Here is a 16,172-nt window from a genome sequence, read left to right as displayed (position 1 = left end):
TAAACGGTGGCACCTATTGATTCTCCAGCAGTTAAAATAGACTGCGTAAGGAAATATTGGCCCCGGAGTACCAAGGGAAAGTTATCTCATTAGTCTTATGAACTATAAAACGTGCTCTCTCCTGAAGCCCTGACCCCGTTGTTTTTATAAATCTATATTGGATAGAGCAGTACTGGTAACCTGTATCGACTGTAATTTTTCTCTTGGAATTGGAAGGCCCTTGGGACCGATGCCGGAGTTTCGTGGCCACCGCAGGCAGCTGGATGCGGGAGAGGATCTCGGTAACAGCGAATACGGGCGCGCGCGTGTGCGCGCATACGTGGTGAGAGACCCCCCGAACATCTGCCGGGCGGGAGAGCCCCCGCGCTTTGCCCCGGGCGAGGGCCAAGCTCCCGGGGCTGGCGGGGCTCCCGGCTGCCTGCTCCTCTCTCGCGGGGCTGGGCGAGAGGGGCGCGGGGGCTTTGGCGAGGCGCTTCCAAAGGCAGCGGCTCACGTCTGGCTGGAAGAGTTATTAGAGGCACGTCGCTCTGCTCTGGCCACGGATGTACTTAATCCTCTGCTTCCCGTAAAGCTTTTCCACCTCCTGGCAGGCAGAAAGATCTGATTTTATTCAGCGACCTTCGACGTTAATCTCGCTAGCAAACTCAGCAATAAGTCACTTCGGTGAGGTCTCTGTCGGAGCCGTTTACATCAATTATTGCCCTACGTCTCTCCCTTCAACCAGTGTAACGCTCCTCGATGGAGTTACTTGTCCCTTTCCGAAAAAAGAAAATACGGAGGCTGTGCCGTCAGGTTGTAGACCTTACGTTTAATGTAACGGCATCTTTAAAGCCGTGGCTTGCAAGGGGGCAGATGCCTCCCGCCGCGGCACGGCAGAGAGGCAGATACTGAAACCTGCAGGTTGCCTGCCCGTTCCTGTCTCCGGGGCTGATGCTCTGGCTCAAGCCCCGTCTCGGAGGCTCGATCTCGGGCTCCTGGGCTGTGAAAGCTGGGGAGCTCCAGCGGGCTAGGGGGGCCGCGGGCAGTAGGTCCAGGCAGGGCTTGGTTTGCGGTCCTGGTCAGCAACGCTCTCGCCCTGCCCGCTCCCACGGGGCGCTCTCCTCGCCATCGCTGTCCGGGCGGGAGCGCGGGGCTCCGCTCCCCTTCGCCCGGCCCCCGGCGGGAGTTTGGCTCTCGTGGGCCCTGCCGCTGCTGTCCCGGGGAGCGGGCACGCAGCACCGCTGCTTTCCGCTCCTCCGCTGGCTCCTTGCGCGTCGCTCCCGCTCTTGCAAGGCTTTGTTTCCAGAGGAGGAGCGCAGCGCGCCTGCAAACAGGGCTGCGGTTAACCATGCACGGCCGCGTGCGTGCGAGCGTGCGGGGAGGGGGAGGCCAGTGGGGGCCGCCGAGCACTTTGCAAAATACACCCCCTGTTACCATGGAAACCGGCTCCCCCCGTCTCAAATTCCAGTGCAGCCAATGTTCTTCGCTTACTGGTTTGATGGGAGATGCAAAATTAATGTTCGATTTGCATGTTATTTCAGTTGCGCTTGCGGGACTGCTCCCCCCTTCCCTTTTGCGGAGGTTTGCACGAATCCCTCGGCGCCTCCGATCGGCGGCGTGGAGCGCGGGACTCGCGCCGCTGCGCGTCTGCTCCCAGTCGCGTACTGGTGCAGCGCGCATGCTGCTGCGCTGGCGTTGCCGTGCTCTGGCCTGGCGGCAAAACCGCACCTGGGGTTTTGGCTGGGGACCCCCTGACCCCTCCGAGCAGGGACGGAGACGCGGGGCCCGTGATGCCGCGGCGGCGCGGAGGCGGGGGGACAGCCGCCCCGGTACCCGTGGCACCCCGTGGGGCTGCTGGCTGGCGCTCCCGCCTCTTCCAGGGAGAATCTGCACGGGGCTGCCAGCCCGGCGCTTCCCTCTGCCTCCTGTTAACCGCAGCCAGGTTCGCGTTTTATTAAGGTTGCTATTTCTTTGCTGTTTAGAGTCCCTAATGCTCTCATATCAAGCAATTAGAGTCAAATAGGCACATCCAGCTAAGCTGCAGCTGGAGCGGGGTAGTGCCAGCAGAGCTGAGGGCTGCCATCGCCTCGGCTCGTGCCGGCGATGCGCTCCGGTTCCCTGGGTGAAGAGCCCTCTTGCCGTCAGTCTGTCGCCTCGAGCGCCGCTGCTGTGGGCAGGGAGAGGCTTCCGCAGCCCTGCCCCGGGAGGGGCGAGCCAGGCTGCCGTGGGAGCGCCCGCCTTTAGCTCCCGAGTTCCTCCCGCGTTTCCCTGCTCTTACGGGTTCAGCCGCGGCGCGTGCCTCCCCCTAAACTGAGAACATCCAGGCGCTTCCAAAAGGTGCCGGAAGAAAAGACAGCCGATTCTCCTCAGCAGCTAGCTCCTGGTGCACCAAGCGTGGTGCAGGACTCGGAGGAGCCATTTGCAGCCGTTGCTGATTTAAAGACTAGGTTTAAAGGTTTCAACTCTGAACATTCAGCTCCACTAATTACCTTCTGCTTCTCTGCATTTGCTGCGTTTGGCAGGGGCTGGTTTGGCTGGCAGCACGGTGCAGCCGAGCAGATGGACCACCCTGTCCCAGCTGAGCCTTGGTGGCGGCTGGTGCTGAATAAACCCCAAAGGCCCCACAGAAACTGGGGCCAAAGGCTCCTCTCGCTTCAGCACTGGCAGCGGGGCAGGGTAAAGGGCTTCTCCGGGTGGGCAGGGGAGCTTCTCTCCAGTGCCTCTGCTTGCCCTGCTCTCCACGTAGCCGCTAAATCGTGCCACAGCGCAGGTCTTTCTGTTCCTGTTAATTACTGTTAATGTTCGTGATGAATTATAGGGGCCAGGCCGGCCTCACGAGCGAGTCGAAGACTCCTTTCCCTGCGTGCGCTGGGCTCCAAAACCTGCTGGCTGGAGGGGGCTGCTCCGGCAGCGCTGCCCGGGGCTCTGCTGCCCTGCTTGCTCGCCCGCCAGCCTCCCCCGGTGCTCAAATATCAGCTCAAGCCCTTATTTGTTTTCACATGCTTCTAAGTAAGTTAAGCTAATTATTAACTCAGCGGGACGGATTCGCTTTTAATTGCCGCGTTGCTATGCAGCGGGTGGCGACGTGGCGGTGCGGCAGAGCATCGTGCCGGTAGAGCATCGTGCCGCGCGCTCTCCTTGCCCTCTGCAGCCGCTGCATCGCTGCAGCTCTGCGGCCAGCCCGGAGCTCGTTGCGACGGCCGGCCGGGGCAGGGAGCGGAGAGGGCTGCGGGCGGGCTGCCTCGGCTAAGTCCCCTGCACCCGACCCCCGGGAGCGCGTGGAAGGACACCCCGAGCCCATCTTTGCGCCCGGGCGGGTGTGTTTGCTGCAGGCTGAATGCTGCCGCTGAGGGAGGCAGGCTGGTGCACACCTGCGTGCTGCTGTTGCACACCCACGGCTGCTAAGGCAAGCGCGGCTGCTAAGGCAAGCGCTGCTGCTCGCCTGTGTTGGCCCGACTTGGCCAGCCTGCCTGAAACTTCAGGCCCTGAAGGTGAAGCCGGAGACCGCACCCCGGCGCGGTCGGGGCGCGGGGAGGCGGAGGAAGGACCCGCTTTGCCTGCCCCGCTCCTGCCCGCAGCGCCGGTGCCTGCCCGGAGTGCAGGGGCTCTGCCCGACCCGGGCGCCCAGAGCCTGGGCGGTGATGCGCTGGGTCGGGACTGGCTCGCTCACCCTTCTCCTCCCTTTGTGTCTCCAGAAAATAGGTTTTTTATTACTTCTTATGGAGGTTTGTACATATCGGACGTGCAGAAGGAAGATGCCTTGTCCACCTACAGGTGTATCACCAAGCACAAGTACAGCGGGGAGACGCGGCAGAGCAACGGAGCCAGGCTCTCGGTCTCAGGTGAGCGCGCGGCTGCCGGCAGTGCTGGCAGGGGGGAACCGTGCCCCGCAGGGCCCGGCGCGGCTCCTGCGCCCGGGAGGGTGTCCGGCCCTGCCTGCATGCCCGCTCCCTGCCTGCCCACCACGGTGCCCGTTTCCCCGGGGCGCAGGAGGGAGCAATGGCATCGCTACCTCCCGTCCCCGCAACGAGGGGACATCCTGGTGCGGGGTAGGAGCTCCCATCGGGGCTGCGCGGGGGGTTCGTGCTGCCTCGCGTGCGCCCCCGAGCACGCGGCCCCCCCGGTGCTGGCCGCGGCGAGCGGCAGTGCTGCGCGGCACCCCGAGCGAGAGGCGATGGGGTGCGACGCGATGCGATGTGACAGCCCGCGATGCGAGCAGCCTGACGCGATGTGACGAACGTGCAAGCGATACTGCAGCGCAGGCAGCGCAGTCCGTAGTGCCGGGTGTCTCGGGGCGCTCCTGGCTCCGCTGACTGCCCAAATTACTCCGCTCGGGAGGGAGTTCGCCCGACTCGCGGCCACGTCGCCGCTCCCGCCACTCAGCTGCAGCACGCCTGCTCTCTGCCATATGCTTTTTCCATCCTCGGGCGTGCGGGCTGTGGCTCCCGCACTAGCTCCTTGAATTAACCCCGCAGAGGTAGGGAAGGGGCCCGGGATGCCCGGGCTGGGGCTTGCCTGACCTCGCCCCAGCCTCTTGGAGGCCTCAGGGTCCCGGTCCCACCCGTGGCCATCCTGCCCACGGCCCTCGAGGAGCGCGGGCAGCCGCCGGGTGTATCATCCCCTGTCCGCGCGCATTCGATCTGGCCCGGTCCCCTCCTGGTCGCTGTCATTATTTACACGTCACGGCGTTTTACTTCTGCTTGGGAGTAATGAAAGAGGTTTCTTTCCCCTGGAATTTAATTTCACGCCTGAGACTTGGTGATTAATTTTCTCCTTTCCCAGCTGCCTGATGGACCCCTTTGCTTGTAAATTTTGAAATGTGCCACAGAATTTGTGTATTTTGCACCAATTAGGTGTCACCTTGAGTAATTCCTCTGGTGCTGAGTTTATTCATCCCCTCAGCTAGTAAGATGCATTTCCCTCCCACCTCCCCGCAAGCTGCTGCCCCGGGCACCGAGGGCCGCGCCGGCCGTCCCGGCTGGGACGGGGCACCCCCTGCCCGCCCCGGCCCCGTGCCCAGCAGAGGATGCGGCTGGCGTCCTGCCCGGCAGAGCCGCCGGCTCACGGGGACGGGGAGAGCCGCACTCTCCCGGCCGATGCCGAGGGGGCACGGCGGCACCGGTGGCACCGTGCCAGGGGCTCTCCTGGTGTCCCTGCGGGGAGAAGCCTCGCCTCCTCCTCTTCGCCGGGTGAGCCTGTTTCCTCTCCGAACCCAGACCCGGCGGAGTCCATCCCCACGATGCTAGACAGCTTCCAGTCCAGGGAGGTGAAGGCGGGCCGGCTGGTGGAGCTGCCCTGCATCGCCTCGGGCTACCCCAACCCGGCCGTCCGGTGGATCAAGGACGGGCGCCCGCTCCCCGCCGACAGCCGCTGGAGCAAGCGCATCACGGGCCTGACCATCAGCGACCTGCGCGTGGAGGACAGCGGGACCTACATCTGCGAGGTGACCAACACCTTCGGGTCCGCAGAGGTCACGGGGACCCTCACAGTCATAGGTGAGAGCCGGCGGGCAGGAGTGGGGCACAGCGGCAGGGAGACCTCTGTCCTGCTGCCCGGGGCCCGCCTTGATAAAGCCTTCTTAAATATAAAGCCTTTATAAATACAAAGCCTTAAAGGTTTTATAAAGCTGTATAAGTGACAAGCCTTGTATTTCAGCACGGCGCACGCTGGAAGCCGCCGTCTTGCGACGCAGCGTGTCCGATGTGGCGCTCAGAGCGCTTGCGGGAGGTTTATCGTGCTGCAGCAGCGCGTCTGCAGGCGTCCCCTGATTTACCGCTTCAGCCGGGCAGGGAGAGGGGCCTTGGGAAAACTCAGAGCAATACTGGGGGATGTAAATTGCTGCATGGCGACGTCGGTTTTACGTTAGGTGCCTCTGTGTTTTGTTTTGTTGACTTCCTTAAAATAAGCTCCAGCCAAACAGTAAATACCATCTGGGCAGGCCAAGTATTTATCGCGTGCTTTGTTCCTGGGGGTTCCTCCTGTCACCGGGATCCCAGCGGTACCAGAGCTGCCGGGGCTGGCACGCACCGTGCCCGCCTTACCTGGAGCAGTGCCGCGGCGAGCGCACCACCAGCCGGGCACCGGCAGCCTGCTGGGAGCCACCCTGGCGTGTCCCCAGCCCAGCGTTGTCCCCCATCGCACCGGTCACGTCTTCTTCCAGCCGTTCCGCCACCTCCCCGATGGTGCTCGCCCTGCTGGGGCCCCGGGGCTGGCGTTAAAGGCAGGGGCCGTCAGCAGGGAGGACGGCAGGGGGGCACCCGCCTTATTGCGCGGTGACATTTTGCACGTAGCTGGGCTGGCACTTCCAGGGCAGGAAAGGCAGAGAGCACGGTAATGACAAGGTGCCTCCCGCCGTGCTGCCCGGCACCGCCAACGCCTCGCCCGCTCTCGCCCTTTCTCGCACAGACCCTCTGCGTGTGACCCTCACACCAAAGAAGCTCAAAACGGGCATCGGCAGCACCGTCATCCTCTCTTGTGCCCTCAGCGGGTCCCCCGAGTACGTCATCCGCTGGTACCGCAACACGGACCTCGTGGTGGTGGATGACTACATCTCCATCCGGGGGATCAGCAACGAGACCCTCCTCATCACGGCCGCGCAGAAGAGCCACTCGGGAGCCTACCAGTGCTTTGCCACCCGCAAGTCCCAGACGGCACAGGACTTCTCCATCATCACGCTGGAGGGTGAGCTGGCTTCCTCGGGGCGGGGGCCGGCGGGGGCTTTCCTCTGCCCCTCTCTGAGCCGCCGCGTCCCCAGGCTGCGCCGGGATGCTTCGCGCATGGCTGGAGGGCACCGAGACCCGCCGGGGTGGGGACTCCTGGGGCCAGACCGCTCCCGGCCCGCTTCCTGGGCTGTGCCTGCTGTCTGCAAGCAGCTGAGGGATGCAGCACGGCCGGGACGGGGAAGGACCGCAATCAGGGTTGACTTGCCCGTCCCCAGCCCCTGAGAGGAGGCACGGCCTTTCACCAGGCGTCCCCTCCCCGATGCAGATCGCTGGACGGTTGGACGAGGGGTGGGCTCTGCCGAGGCAGGTGTCCCCTTGAGCCGGCGTCTGTATCAACCAGCACGGCCCCGCTCAGCATCTCCCCGCTGCAGGGATGCAGGCGTGTTGCCGACTAGGGCTCCTCTCCCGGCTGAGCCGGGGCTCCCACCCCAGGCGGGAGCTCCGAGCCGTCCCGCCAGCGGGTGACTGCTGCTCCCTGTGGCTGCCGCTCCCTGACCCCCCTCCCGCTGGGTGCCCCCCAGATGGGACCCCCCGCATCGTCTCCTCCTTCAGCGAGAAGGTGGTCAACCCCGGGGAGCAGTTCTCCCTGATGTGTGCCGCCAAGGGGGCCCCCCCGCCGACCGTCACCTGGGCGCTGGACGACGAGCCCATCCCGCGGGACAGCGGGCACCGCACCAACCAGTACACCATGTCGGACGGCACCACGGTCAGCCACATGAACGTGACGAGCCCGCAGATCAAGGACGGCGGCGTGTACCGGTGCACCGCGCGGAACTCGGTGGGCAGCGCCGAATACCAAGCGCGAATAAACGTAAGAGGTGCCTGTCTACTTTTAAATATCAGAATAGGACTTTTACTGGGCTTTTGGTTTTGTTCTGTTCCCCGGCCGATCGCTCCTCCTCGCCTCTCCCTCCTCTTCCCGGCCGCGCGGGTCTCCCTGGCTGCCCCGACCCCATTCCCCGAGCTCCCCGCTCCTGCCCCGCTCGCTCACGCGCCTGCCCGCAGGGCTGAGCCTCCCCGCCGTTTAAAGCAGGGAGTTTGACAAAGCGCAAAGCCGTGGAGAGCTGGAGCTTGGCTTTGCGGGGGCAGAAGGGCAGCGCTCTCCCCATCGGGCTCCGCTCTTGCCCTGCCGAGCCCCCGCCTCGGGGTCTGCCTGGGGTCGGCAAACACCTCCCCGAGGGACCCCACGCACGGAGAAGGTGGTGGCGGGCGCAGAAGCGTCCCGGGCCCCCCGCGCTCTCCCAGCCGCCCCCTGGTCCCGGCGGGAGCCCGGCTCCCTGTCAGCGAACGCGCCCGCCGGCGCGGGGATCTGCATGACAAACGATGATGAGGCAGCACGTGAAATCGTGGAAAATGAGCTTTGATTTGTCATGTCTGTATTTTCTTTGTCTGCTAAAAGCCATGGCCGCGTTAATCACCGTGTTATTACGGCTGGAGCGTGTCGCTCGGCGCGTTACAGGGAGCGCTTTCAGGCACAGGCTATGGTAAAGCCCCTGCCCGTTAATAATCACCAATTACAGCTTCCAGGCTTACAGGTGGGAGCGAGACAGAGACAAGGTAGCATTTATTTGTCTGCTGAGAAAGAGGGTTGAAGGGCTGTGTTTGTCTGTGTCTCAGGTTCGAAATGGATCTAGTGGCTTTTTGGCTGGGATCCCAGGAGCGGCTGAATTTTGCTGCCGTTTACTGCCAGCTTTGGAGCAAGTTCATCCCTCAGCCACGAGAAGCCAGAGCAGCGTTTTCAAGGAGGACGTTCCTTGTCTCCCTCTCTCCCCTCTCAGCTCTTGACGGGCTGTCGCTAGATAAGGCTCAGGCTTTTTTTGCCCTGGAAGGGAGCAAGTCCCTCAGACGGGCCCAAGAGAGGGTTACAGAGCGAGGTGTAGGTTCTTTTTTCTTGCTCCTTTTCTAAACGTGTGCCAGTATGAGAAACACCGTCCGTCAGCTTAGCCTGAGCGTCTGCTGAGCTGTCATCCTGCTACGCCCTTAGGACGAGGGGTCAAGATAGGGTTAGTCTTGAGATTAGTTTGCTGGTTTATGCCCTGACGTTGGGAGAACAATGTAATTACGGATGCACGAAACCTCGTGTTGAAATACTCGCCTGCAGCATTCTCCCAGTCCTTAAGCCAGCACCAGAGCCAGCCACAAACTGGCGACTCTCTGGCTTTTCAGCGACGCTCAGGTGCCGGTGGGAGGCTCGGAAAGCTGTGTTTTAGGGGAGGTGAAATACGTTTGCCAATGGAAGTCAGGTTCCCGTAGCAGCTCCTGTCGAGGATGTTTGGCACGACGCAGTCAGCTTCCTTCTAAGAGAGGCAGAGAGCGGCTGTGACCGTGGGGCAGCGCGCCCCGTCTCTTCTACCGTCCCGGTGGCCGCAGGCGCTGCCGGGGGAGCCGTGGCTGGGGGTGCGCTGGGCGGCCGCGGTTCCCACGGCAGGAACAGGCCACGCTTCCAGACACCGTCCGCCCTCCTCCGATGAGCAGCAGCGCGGCCTGCGGGCTCAGCATCCCCAGCGCTGAAGTTGCACCTGCAGAACCGGGGCGGGACGTGCCGAAGCGTGGCCGTGAGGGAGGCCCGCGGCCCCGTCCGTAGCTGCGCCGCGGCAGGCGTGTGCGAGGAGCCGTAGCCGGAGGTTGCGGCCGATGGGTGGCTTTCCCCACACAGGCTCAGAGAGGAGCCCGTGCCTGCTCCTCACCCGAAACCAGGCTGGGTCCCAACCCTTCTGGTTACCTCCTTTGCCTGTGAAGCTCGCTCTGAAATAGCAGCAGATCTGCATGCAACCAAACCGCCCTTCGGAATTAACCTAGCCTGCCTCTCCCTTCCTCCCGAATATGTAGGTCCCCCGAGCATCCGAGCGATGAAGAACATAACAGCGGTAGCGGGTAGGGACACTTTCATCAACTGCAGGGTGATCGGGTACCCGTATTACTCCATCAAGTGGTACAAGGACTCTTTGCTGCTGCCCGATAACCACCGCCAAGTGGTCTTTGAGAACGGGACTCTTAAGCTGATGGACGTCCAGAAAGGCATGGATGAAGGAGAGTATCTGTGCAGCGTGCTGATCCAGCCCCAGCTCTCCATCAGCCAGAGCGTCCACGTCACGGTGAAAGGTAAGCGGGCGGAGAGGCTTCCCCTGCATCAGATGGAGAGGCTGCCCAGGTCACGCTGGGGACGTCTCCGCTGCGGGACGGAGGCAGGGAAGAGTCGCAGAGGGGGCTCTGCGGCCCGGCGGTGGCCGTGCTCGGCGAACGCCGCGCCGACGGGAGCTCAGCTCCTGCCGCAGCGGCCCTCGGAGCTGGCTCAGCTCCCGGCGGAGCGGCTACCCGGTCCTGCCTGCGCGCCTGCCGCTGCCCCGAGCCACACCGTATCCATTTCCCGTTACAAGCGACGGAGCAAAGATTTACGGTGTAAACATAGCGTATTAAAACATCTAACCTTTGCTCGGATCACCTTCACCGATGTTTTTCTCTGTGCGTTAGCTTTTAAAAAAATAGTACTCTCGGTCTTTCGAGCGCACAGAACATCTTAAAAGCTTCTCCAGGCCATCAATTATTCAGCCCCATTGAGGGAGCTATCAGTCCTAATGAATTGAGCCGGATGCATTCCCTCCCAGTGACTCGCCGAGATTGCGCTGCGAGCCTGCGATGCTCCTGTATCTCCCGTCCTCAGAGCTGTCGGGTCGTCTCTGCCCGTCGCCAGCTCGGTGTTTGCAGTAAATCATTTAGACAAACACAGCCACGCTGGGGAGGGAGCTGGCCAATTGCCTTTCTCTGTCTCACCCAGCAGGGTATTTACGGACCGCGTTTTGCTCAGATCCCCCTCCCTCCCCTCCCATCCACCATTTTCTTATTAGGAATCAGGTTAGCAAGCGAGCGCATCAGGCTGATTATAGATGCTAGCACTTGATTAGCTAATGCTCTTCTCCAAGGCTTTGCAAAGGGAAGAGTAGGCTGCGGAGAGCCTCTCTGAGGGCGGTGCGGGGAGGACTTCTCTCCCCTCGGGTCCGCGGTGCCGGGCTCGGCCAGCCCTGCGTTCCTCACCTCATGCAAAATCCCCACCTGGGTGGGAGCCCCAGGGCTTGAGAAGGGGCCAGAGTAGGTGCTGGCCTTTTCCGGGGGCGCACGGGACAGGCAGGGCCGGTGCGGAGAGAGCGTCCGTAGGGATGTGCGCACAGAAGTCAAATAACAGGATTCGCTTTTTGTCAGTCGCTGGGCATGCCGTTGGGGATGCAGGATGCTGAAGTTCAGCCGAGGATCCGTATGTTCTGGCAAGCAACCGCTAGCGAACCCTTCCGAATCGGAATTTACTGCCCTGATTAGCGGCCGGTGACAGGCTGAGGGAGGCGAGGGTGGGAGCGCGGTGCGGGCCGGCGGCACGCCACTCTGCCGCGGCCAGATGTCTTCATTCCGCCTGCAGCGCGGCTGCCGGAGATTTACACCCGTCCCCGCTTGCTGGATTCCTTATTTGCCGTGGCCATCAGATAAAAGGCCTGCGGAAGAGAATTGCAAAGACCCTAGAAGACAGTCAGAGCTCGCTCCGCGGAGCAGAGTGAATAAACATCGCTGTGTAGAGCGCGGAGCACAGGATGGCGTGGAGCACCGTAAAGCTTTTATTGTCGCAAGTGCCTGGCGACCACATTAAGTGCCACAAGTGAGTTACGCAGGTCTTTCCGAGCATGCGGTAGTAAAAGCTTTACAGCTGCCCTCCGGCACCGCTCCCCGGGGAGCGGGGATGCGCGGGCAGCCCCCAGCCCTGCTCGCGAGGCATCGCCCCCAGCCACGCTCCCCGGCTTGCGTTGAGGGCAACTCCCGCCCGGGTTTAGCCGCTGCCGCTGCTGCTGCTTAGCCTGGGGACCCCAGGTCCCCCAGGCCCCAGCTTCAAACCTCCCTGCGGCTTCTGCAGCTGCCCGGGGTCTCTTTGTGCTTCCCCAGCAGCAGGATCCGAGCACCCGGCCTCTGCCCTGGCAGCTCGTCATTCCCGCAGACATCTTTGAGCATTTTAATTAATCACGTGTGGGTTTGGTGCTGCCCCGGGGCTCTCGCACAGCTCTGCTCGGGCGACTGCGGCGATTTGGGGAGCGCGGTGCCGGCACCAGCTATGCCTGCTCCGCAGCCGGCAGCGCCGGGGCACCGTCGGGGCGATGCTTCACCCCGCGGGAAGGCAGAGGCTGTTCGCTGGGGCTCCGCTCCGGTCCTGAGCTACTGGGCCAGGCTCCGCGGCGGGCACCGCGGGCAGGGACGCCCACCGCAGCTGCGCGAGAGAGCCTGGAAGCCCTGGGGAAGGGAGAACTGCAGTGGGAAAGGAACTGGGAAGGAGAGGCGAGTTGCAAGCTCCGGCTGCGGGAAGCTCGAGCAGGGAGAGCTCTTCTGTCAAGGGAACCTGTCCTTCTCCTGGCGGCTCGGAAGCGGCTGGTGGGGCGTGTTCGGAGAGGCGCGCATCCACAAGCCCCTCCCCGCTCTGCAATAGACTGCAGTGCATTCCCAATTAATTATTCATTAATTATGGAAAACAGGCAGCGCCGGCTCCATGGCTCCGGCAGCTCAAGCCACGTCGCTGTAGCCGGTGAAGGGGCAGGCCAGCCCTGCCCGCACCCGTCCGCCTGCCTGCCGGCAGCCCGGGGGGCGGCTGGCAGCCCCCCGCTCGCCCGCTGCGCCGCAGAGCTGCCCGGCTGGGCCGCGGCCGGGCAGCGGGGCAGAGGCCCGGCGCAGAGCCGTCGCGATGCCCTGGGCGCGGGGCGGAGGTGGGAGCCCATGGACGTGCGTGGCGCTGCTCCTGTGCCTGTAGGAGAGGGCAGCTTATTTCTGCCGAGGGGACAATTGGCAGCCTGCTAATTTAATTATGGAGACTGTAGAAAGAGGATCTCATCTACCAGGTGCTGAGCCTTGTTAAGCTAATTGTCTCCCTCTCTCTGCCTTCTTCCCCCTCCCACATTGCCAGAGATGCTGCAGTTGCCTAATTAAGTTATCAGAAAGATAATGGCTGGTTCTGAATCCGGTGCCTTTAAGAAAAGCATCCATCTAATAACGGCTTTTCTGCGAGCAGATGAGTGCCGAGGCGGAATTTCGGCTGGCACGCGCGGGGCGGGGGCGGCCGGGCTTTCCCCAGAGCAGGGCCCGCTCTGCTCCGGAGGTCGGCCTTTCTCCGTCCCGCTCCTGGCGCGGTGGCCCTGCCAGGTGGGAGACATCTTCCTGCTGTCCCCGGCTTGGCAGCACCGTCCGCTCTCCCCGGCCGTGTTCCTGGTGGAAACAAAGGCCTGCCTTAGTTCCTGGGCTGCTTCTCCTCCCGGGGCAGCGGGGCACGTCCCCGCTGGAGGAAGGCTTTCCCTGGACGGGCTCTCCAGCGTGCTCTGCCTCTCCCCTCGACAGTCCCTCCGCTGATCCAGCCCTTTGAGTTCCCGCCAGCCTCCATCGGGCAGCTCCTCTACATCCCCTGCGTGGTCTCCTCCGGGGACATGCCCATCCACATCACCTGGAGGAAGGACGGGCACGTCATCCTCTCCGGCTCTGGAGTCACCATCGAGAGCAAGGAGTTCATGAGCTCCCTGCAGATCTCCAGCGTCTCCCTCAAGCACAACGGCAACTACACCTGCATCGCCAGCAACGACGCCGCCACGGTCAGCCGGGAGCGGCAGCTCATCGTGCGGGGTGAGTGCCGCGGGGCCGACCCGGCCGCGCGCAGCCCAGCCCGGTCCCCGGTGCTGCCGCCGCGTTGGGCTCGGGAGGGTGGGCGGCGACGGAGGGGTAGCGCGGCAGGGAGCAGAGACAAGGCTGGAGGGAGACAACGTTGTCCTCCGGTTGAAGGAGCGGTGCAGAAGCAGGCGGGGAGGGTGAGGAGCGGGGCTGAGCCAGAGCAGCCACGTGCCCGCAGGCAGGGAGGAGTTGCAAGAAGCTGAGGGGGTTTTTGCTACAGTGTCCGTCTTTTCTCTCCAATTCCTCAGTGCCTCCTCGTTTTGTGGTCCAACCCAACAACCAAGATGGCATTTACGGTAAAGCCGGGGTGCTGAATTGCTCCGTTGACGGGTACCCCCCTCCGAAAGTCATGTGGAAACACGCAAAAGGTAGGGGTGAGAGACGGCAGCGCGTGGGGACTCGGTGCGGGCAGCGGAGAGTCCCCTTTCGGCACGGCCGCCCCAGCACCGAGCCTCACCAGCGCTCCTCTGCCTCGGCTGAGCTCTGTCTCTGTCTCCTCCTAGGCAGCGGCAACCCCCAGCAGTACCACCCCATACCCCTCACGGGCCGCATCCAGATCCTGCCCAACAGCTCCCTGCTCATCCGCCACGTGCTGGAGGAGGACATCGGCTACTACCTCTGCCAGGCCAGCAACGGGGTGGGCACAGACATCAGCAAGTCCATGTTTCTCACCGTGAAGAGTAAGTCGCCAGGGCCGTGCCGTGGCGAGGGGCCGGGGACCCGCTCCGGTGAACGCGGTTGGGGCTGTGGGGTGGGCGCTCGCCAGCAGAGCCCGGTCCGGCGCGGCCCCCTCCGTGCGGCTGGTCCCCGCCGCGCCAGCCTGGCTCTGCCCTCGGTACCGCGCACCCCCGCGATCGATGCGCGGGGCACGGGGAGGGCGTTGATCCCCCTCCTCCAGGGACCCGCTTCCCTTTTGCTATTAAACACGCTTTGTCCTTAATAAAACTGAGCAATCAATCTGCATCGCACAGGAGGCAAGGAAAGAGCTGGGCTAATTTGACAGGGATGGGCCGGGAAGTGTTGTTAGACACCGTGTTTGAACTGCGCTTATTATCGGATTCCTCTGCCGTTGCTATCAGCAGAATACATAATCTCCAGCTCCTCTTTATTTATTTTGCTCGTTGCTGCCGTGAGCGTTCAAACCTCAAAAAGGAGGTGGTGGAGGGGGACCGGCCCGGTCGGGCTCGCTCCTGGGGCATCTCCGCGTGTCTCCGGAGCTGAGCAGGGCTAAACTCTGCCCGGTCCGCGACGAGGGGACGGAGGTTGCAGGCGGAGCCCTGGCAGCCACCGCCACCCTGGTTGTCCCCTGGGCAGGGTGCTGCCGGGCAGCGGGGATGCACAGCCCTCCCCGGGCACCGCTGTCTCCGGGCGAGGGTCTCGCGCCCGGGGAATCACTGGGACGAGGCAAGGAGGGAGCGGCTCGGGCTCGGGCAGCCCCCTCGCTGCCTCCCCTCCCCAGCCGAGCGCTGGGTTTTCTGGCATCGGAGGCGTTTCGCTCAGGGCTGCTCCCCTCCCCACCCAGCCTCTGCTTTCCCGGGTTTCTGCTCCCCTCCCTGGCAGCTGTTTAATTTACCCCGCCGACTGATGAATCGAAACGAGCGACTTCAAACAATGCACTTCAATAAGGCGCAGGTACAAAGTCGAGGCGATTAATCCCAAGTGAGCGTGCCGAAGTCTCGGAGCCTGAACTGTTGCCTTGTCCCCGCTCTCTGCTGTAATTGCATCCCAGGACAGGCTGCTTGCTGACTTGAATAGCACGTAACCTTATTATGCATCTGCTTTTACGTTTCCCGGAGACCTCGCAGCCTTTGAAAAGGTTTGGATGAATAGGTAGACGAAGCGCCACAGCCAATTAAGCGTTATATGGGGCTCTTTGTTTTGTTTCATTTTTGGTTTTTTGTTTGTTTAGCGAAATGTCAGGCCAATTAAAGCGAGATCAGTGCCGGCTTTCCTTGAAAGTCAGGCCACTGCGGACGGAGTTAAAGGAAAGTTAATCAGAGCCCAAAGCGAGCGCTGGCGCGGGTCAGCAGGGGATAGGGGAGCAGCCCTGGCAGCCAGCCCGCAGCCGCACGTCCCCTTCCCCGGTGCCGCAGCGCCGGGCTCGGGGGGCAAGCCGAGGCGGCCAGGTAATGATCAGGCAAGCGCCTGCAGTCCTGGCCGTGGGCCTGCGGACCCACCAGCGCCAGAAGGAGCCGGCCGCTGCTTTTGTCTGGTGGTGGGCAAGGAAAGCCGCCCGGCTTTGCTTGTACCAGCGTGGGAACGTAACGCTCGGGGCCGCGGCCGCGCCCAGCCCTCGCCTGCGGTGCCGCCCGTGGGGCTGGGGCTTTCCCGGCCCTGGGTGCCCACGCCGCACTGCTCCGCTCAGCCCCCGGCGCAGGCGCGTGGCTGGATGCAGGCAGCAGCTTGCTGCCTTCCACGGCGGCGTGCCCTTCCCCGCTTCGGAAGGAAACTCGTTAGCATCTGGTCAGGTGTGTTGCGGAGCGAAAGGCGGCGAATGCTGGTGGCTGGGAGCGTGCGCCCGCGGGAGGAGACCACCGGCGCGTGATAAATGCCATTTAGCACATGGCTGCCCGGCTCTCCCGGTGTCGAGAGCCGAGCGTGAGGGATGGAGAGGGTCGTGTCCTCGGGGGGTCCCTGTGGGCTGTGCCGGGGCTGCCGGAGCGGTGGGCAGCGCTCGCTGGAGAGGGGGCTCCTCTGCTCGGACCTCCCCGGCACCGCGATGCCGGGGCGAGCGGGTCCGGCCAGGGGCTGGCGGAGGGGCAGCTGCCTGCATGGCGCGGGCACGGGGAC

The 16,172-nt window shown here is 63.4% G+C and overlaps 1 protein-coding gene across 1 annotated transcript in view; it reads left to right on the top strand.

Moving 5' to 3' along the window:
* DSCAML1 (DS cell adhesion molecule like 1) overlaps positions 1-16,172 on the top strand; it is a gene marked incomplete at both ends in the record, with an annotated part of 109,092 nt that overhangs the window by 74,670 nt on the left and 18,250 nt on the right. The window contains 8 exons of the mRNA XM_082330568.1: positions 3,675-3,821; positions 5,196-5,474; positions 6,385-6,660; positions 7,223-7,519; positions 9,531-9,803; positions 13,059-13,337; positions 13,631-13,750; positions 13,886-14,062. Of these exons, the coding sequence (XP_082186694.1) occupies positions 3,675-3,821; positions 5,196-5,474; positions 6,385-6,660; positions 7,223-7,519; positions 9,531-9,803; positions 13,059-13,337; positions 13,631-13,750; positions 13,886-14,062 (1,848 nt within the window). The remainder of the gene's footprint in view (positions 1-3,674; positions 3,822-5,195; positions 5,475-6,384; positions 6,661-7,222; positions 7,520-9,530; positions 9,804-13,058; positions 13,338-13,630; positions 13,751-13,885; positions 14,063-16,172) is intronic.

This window comes from Platalea leucorodia (genome assembly GCF_965183815.1).
Source record: "Platalea leucorodia genome assembly, chromosome: 20".
Classification (NCBI taxonomy): Eukaryota; Metazoa; Chordata; class Aves; order Pelecaniformes; family Threskiornithidae; genus Platalea; species Platalea leucorodia.
This window is presented reverse-complemented; position numbering and strand designations above follow the sequence as displayed.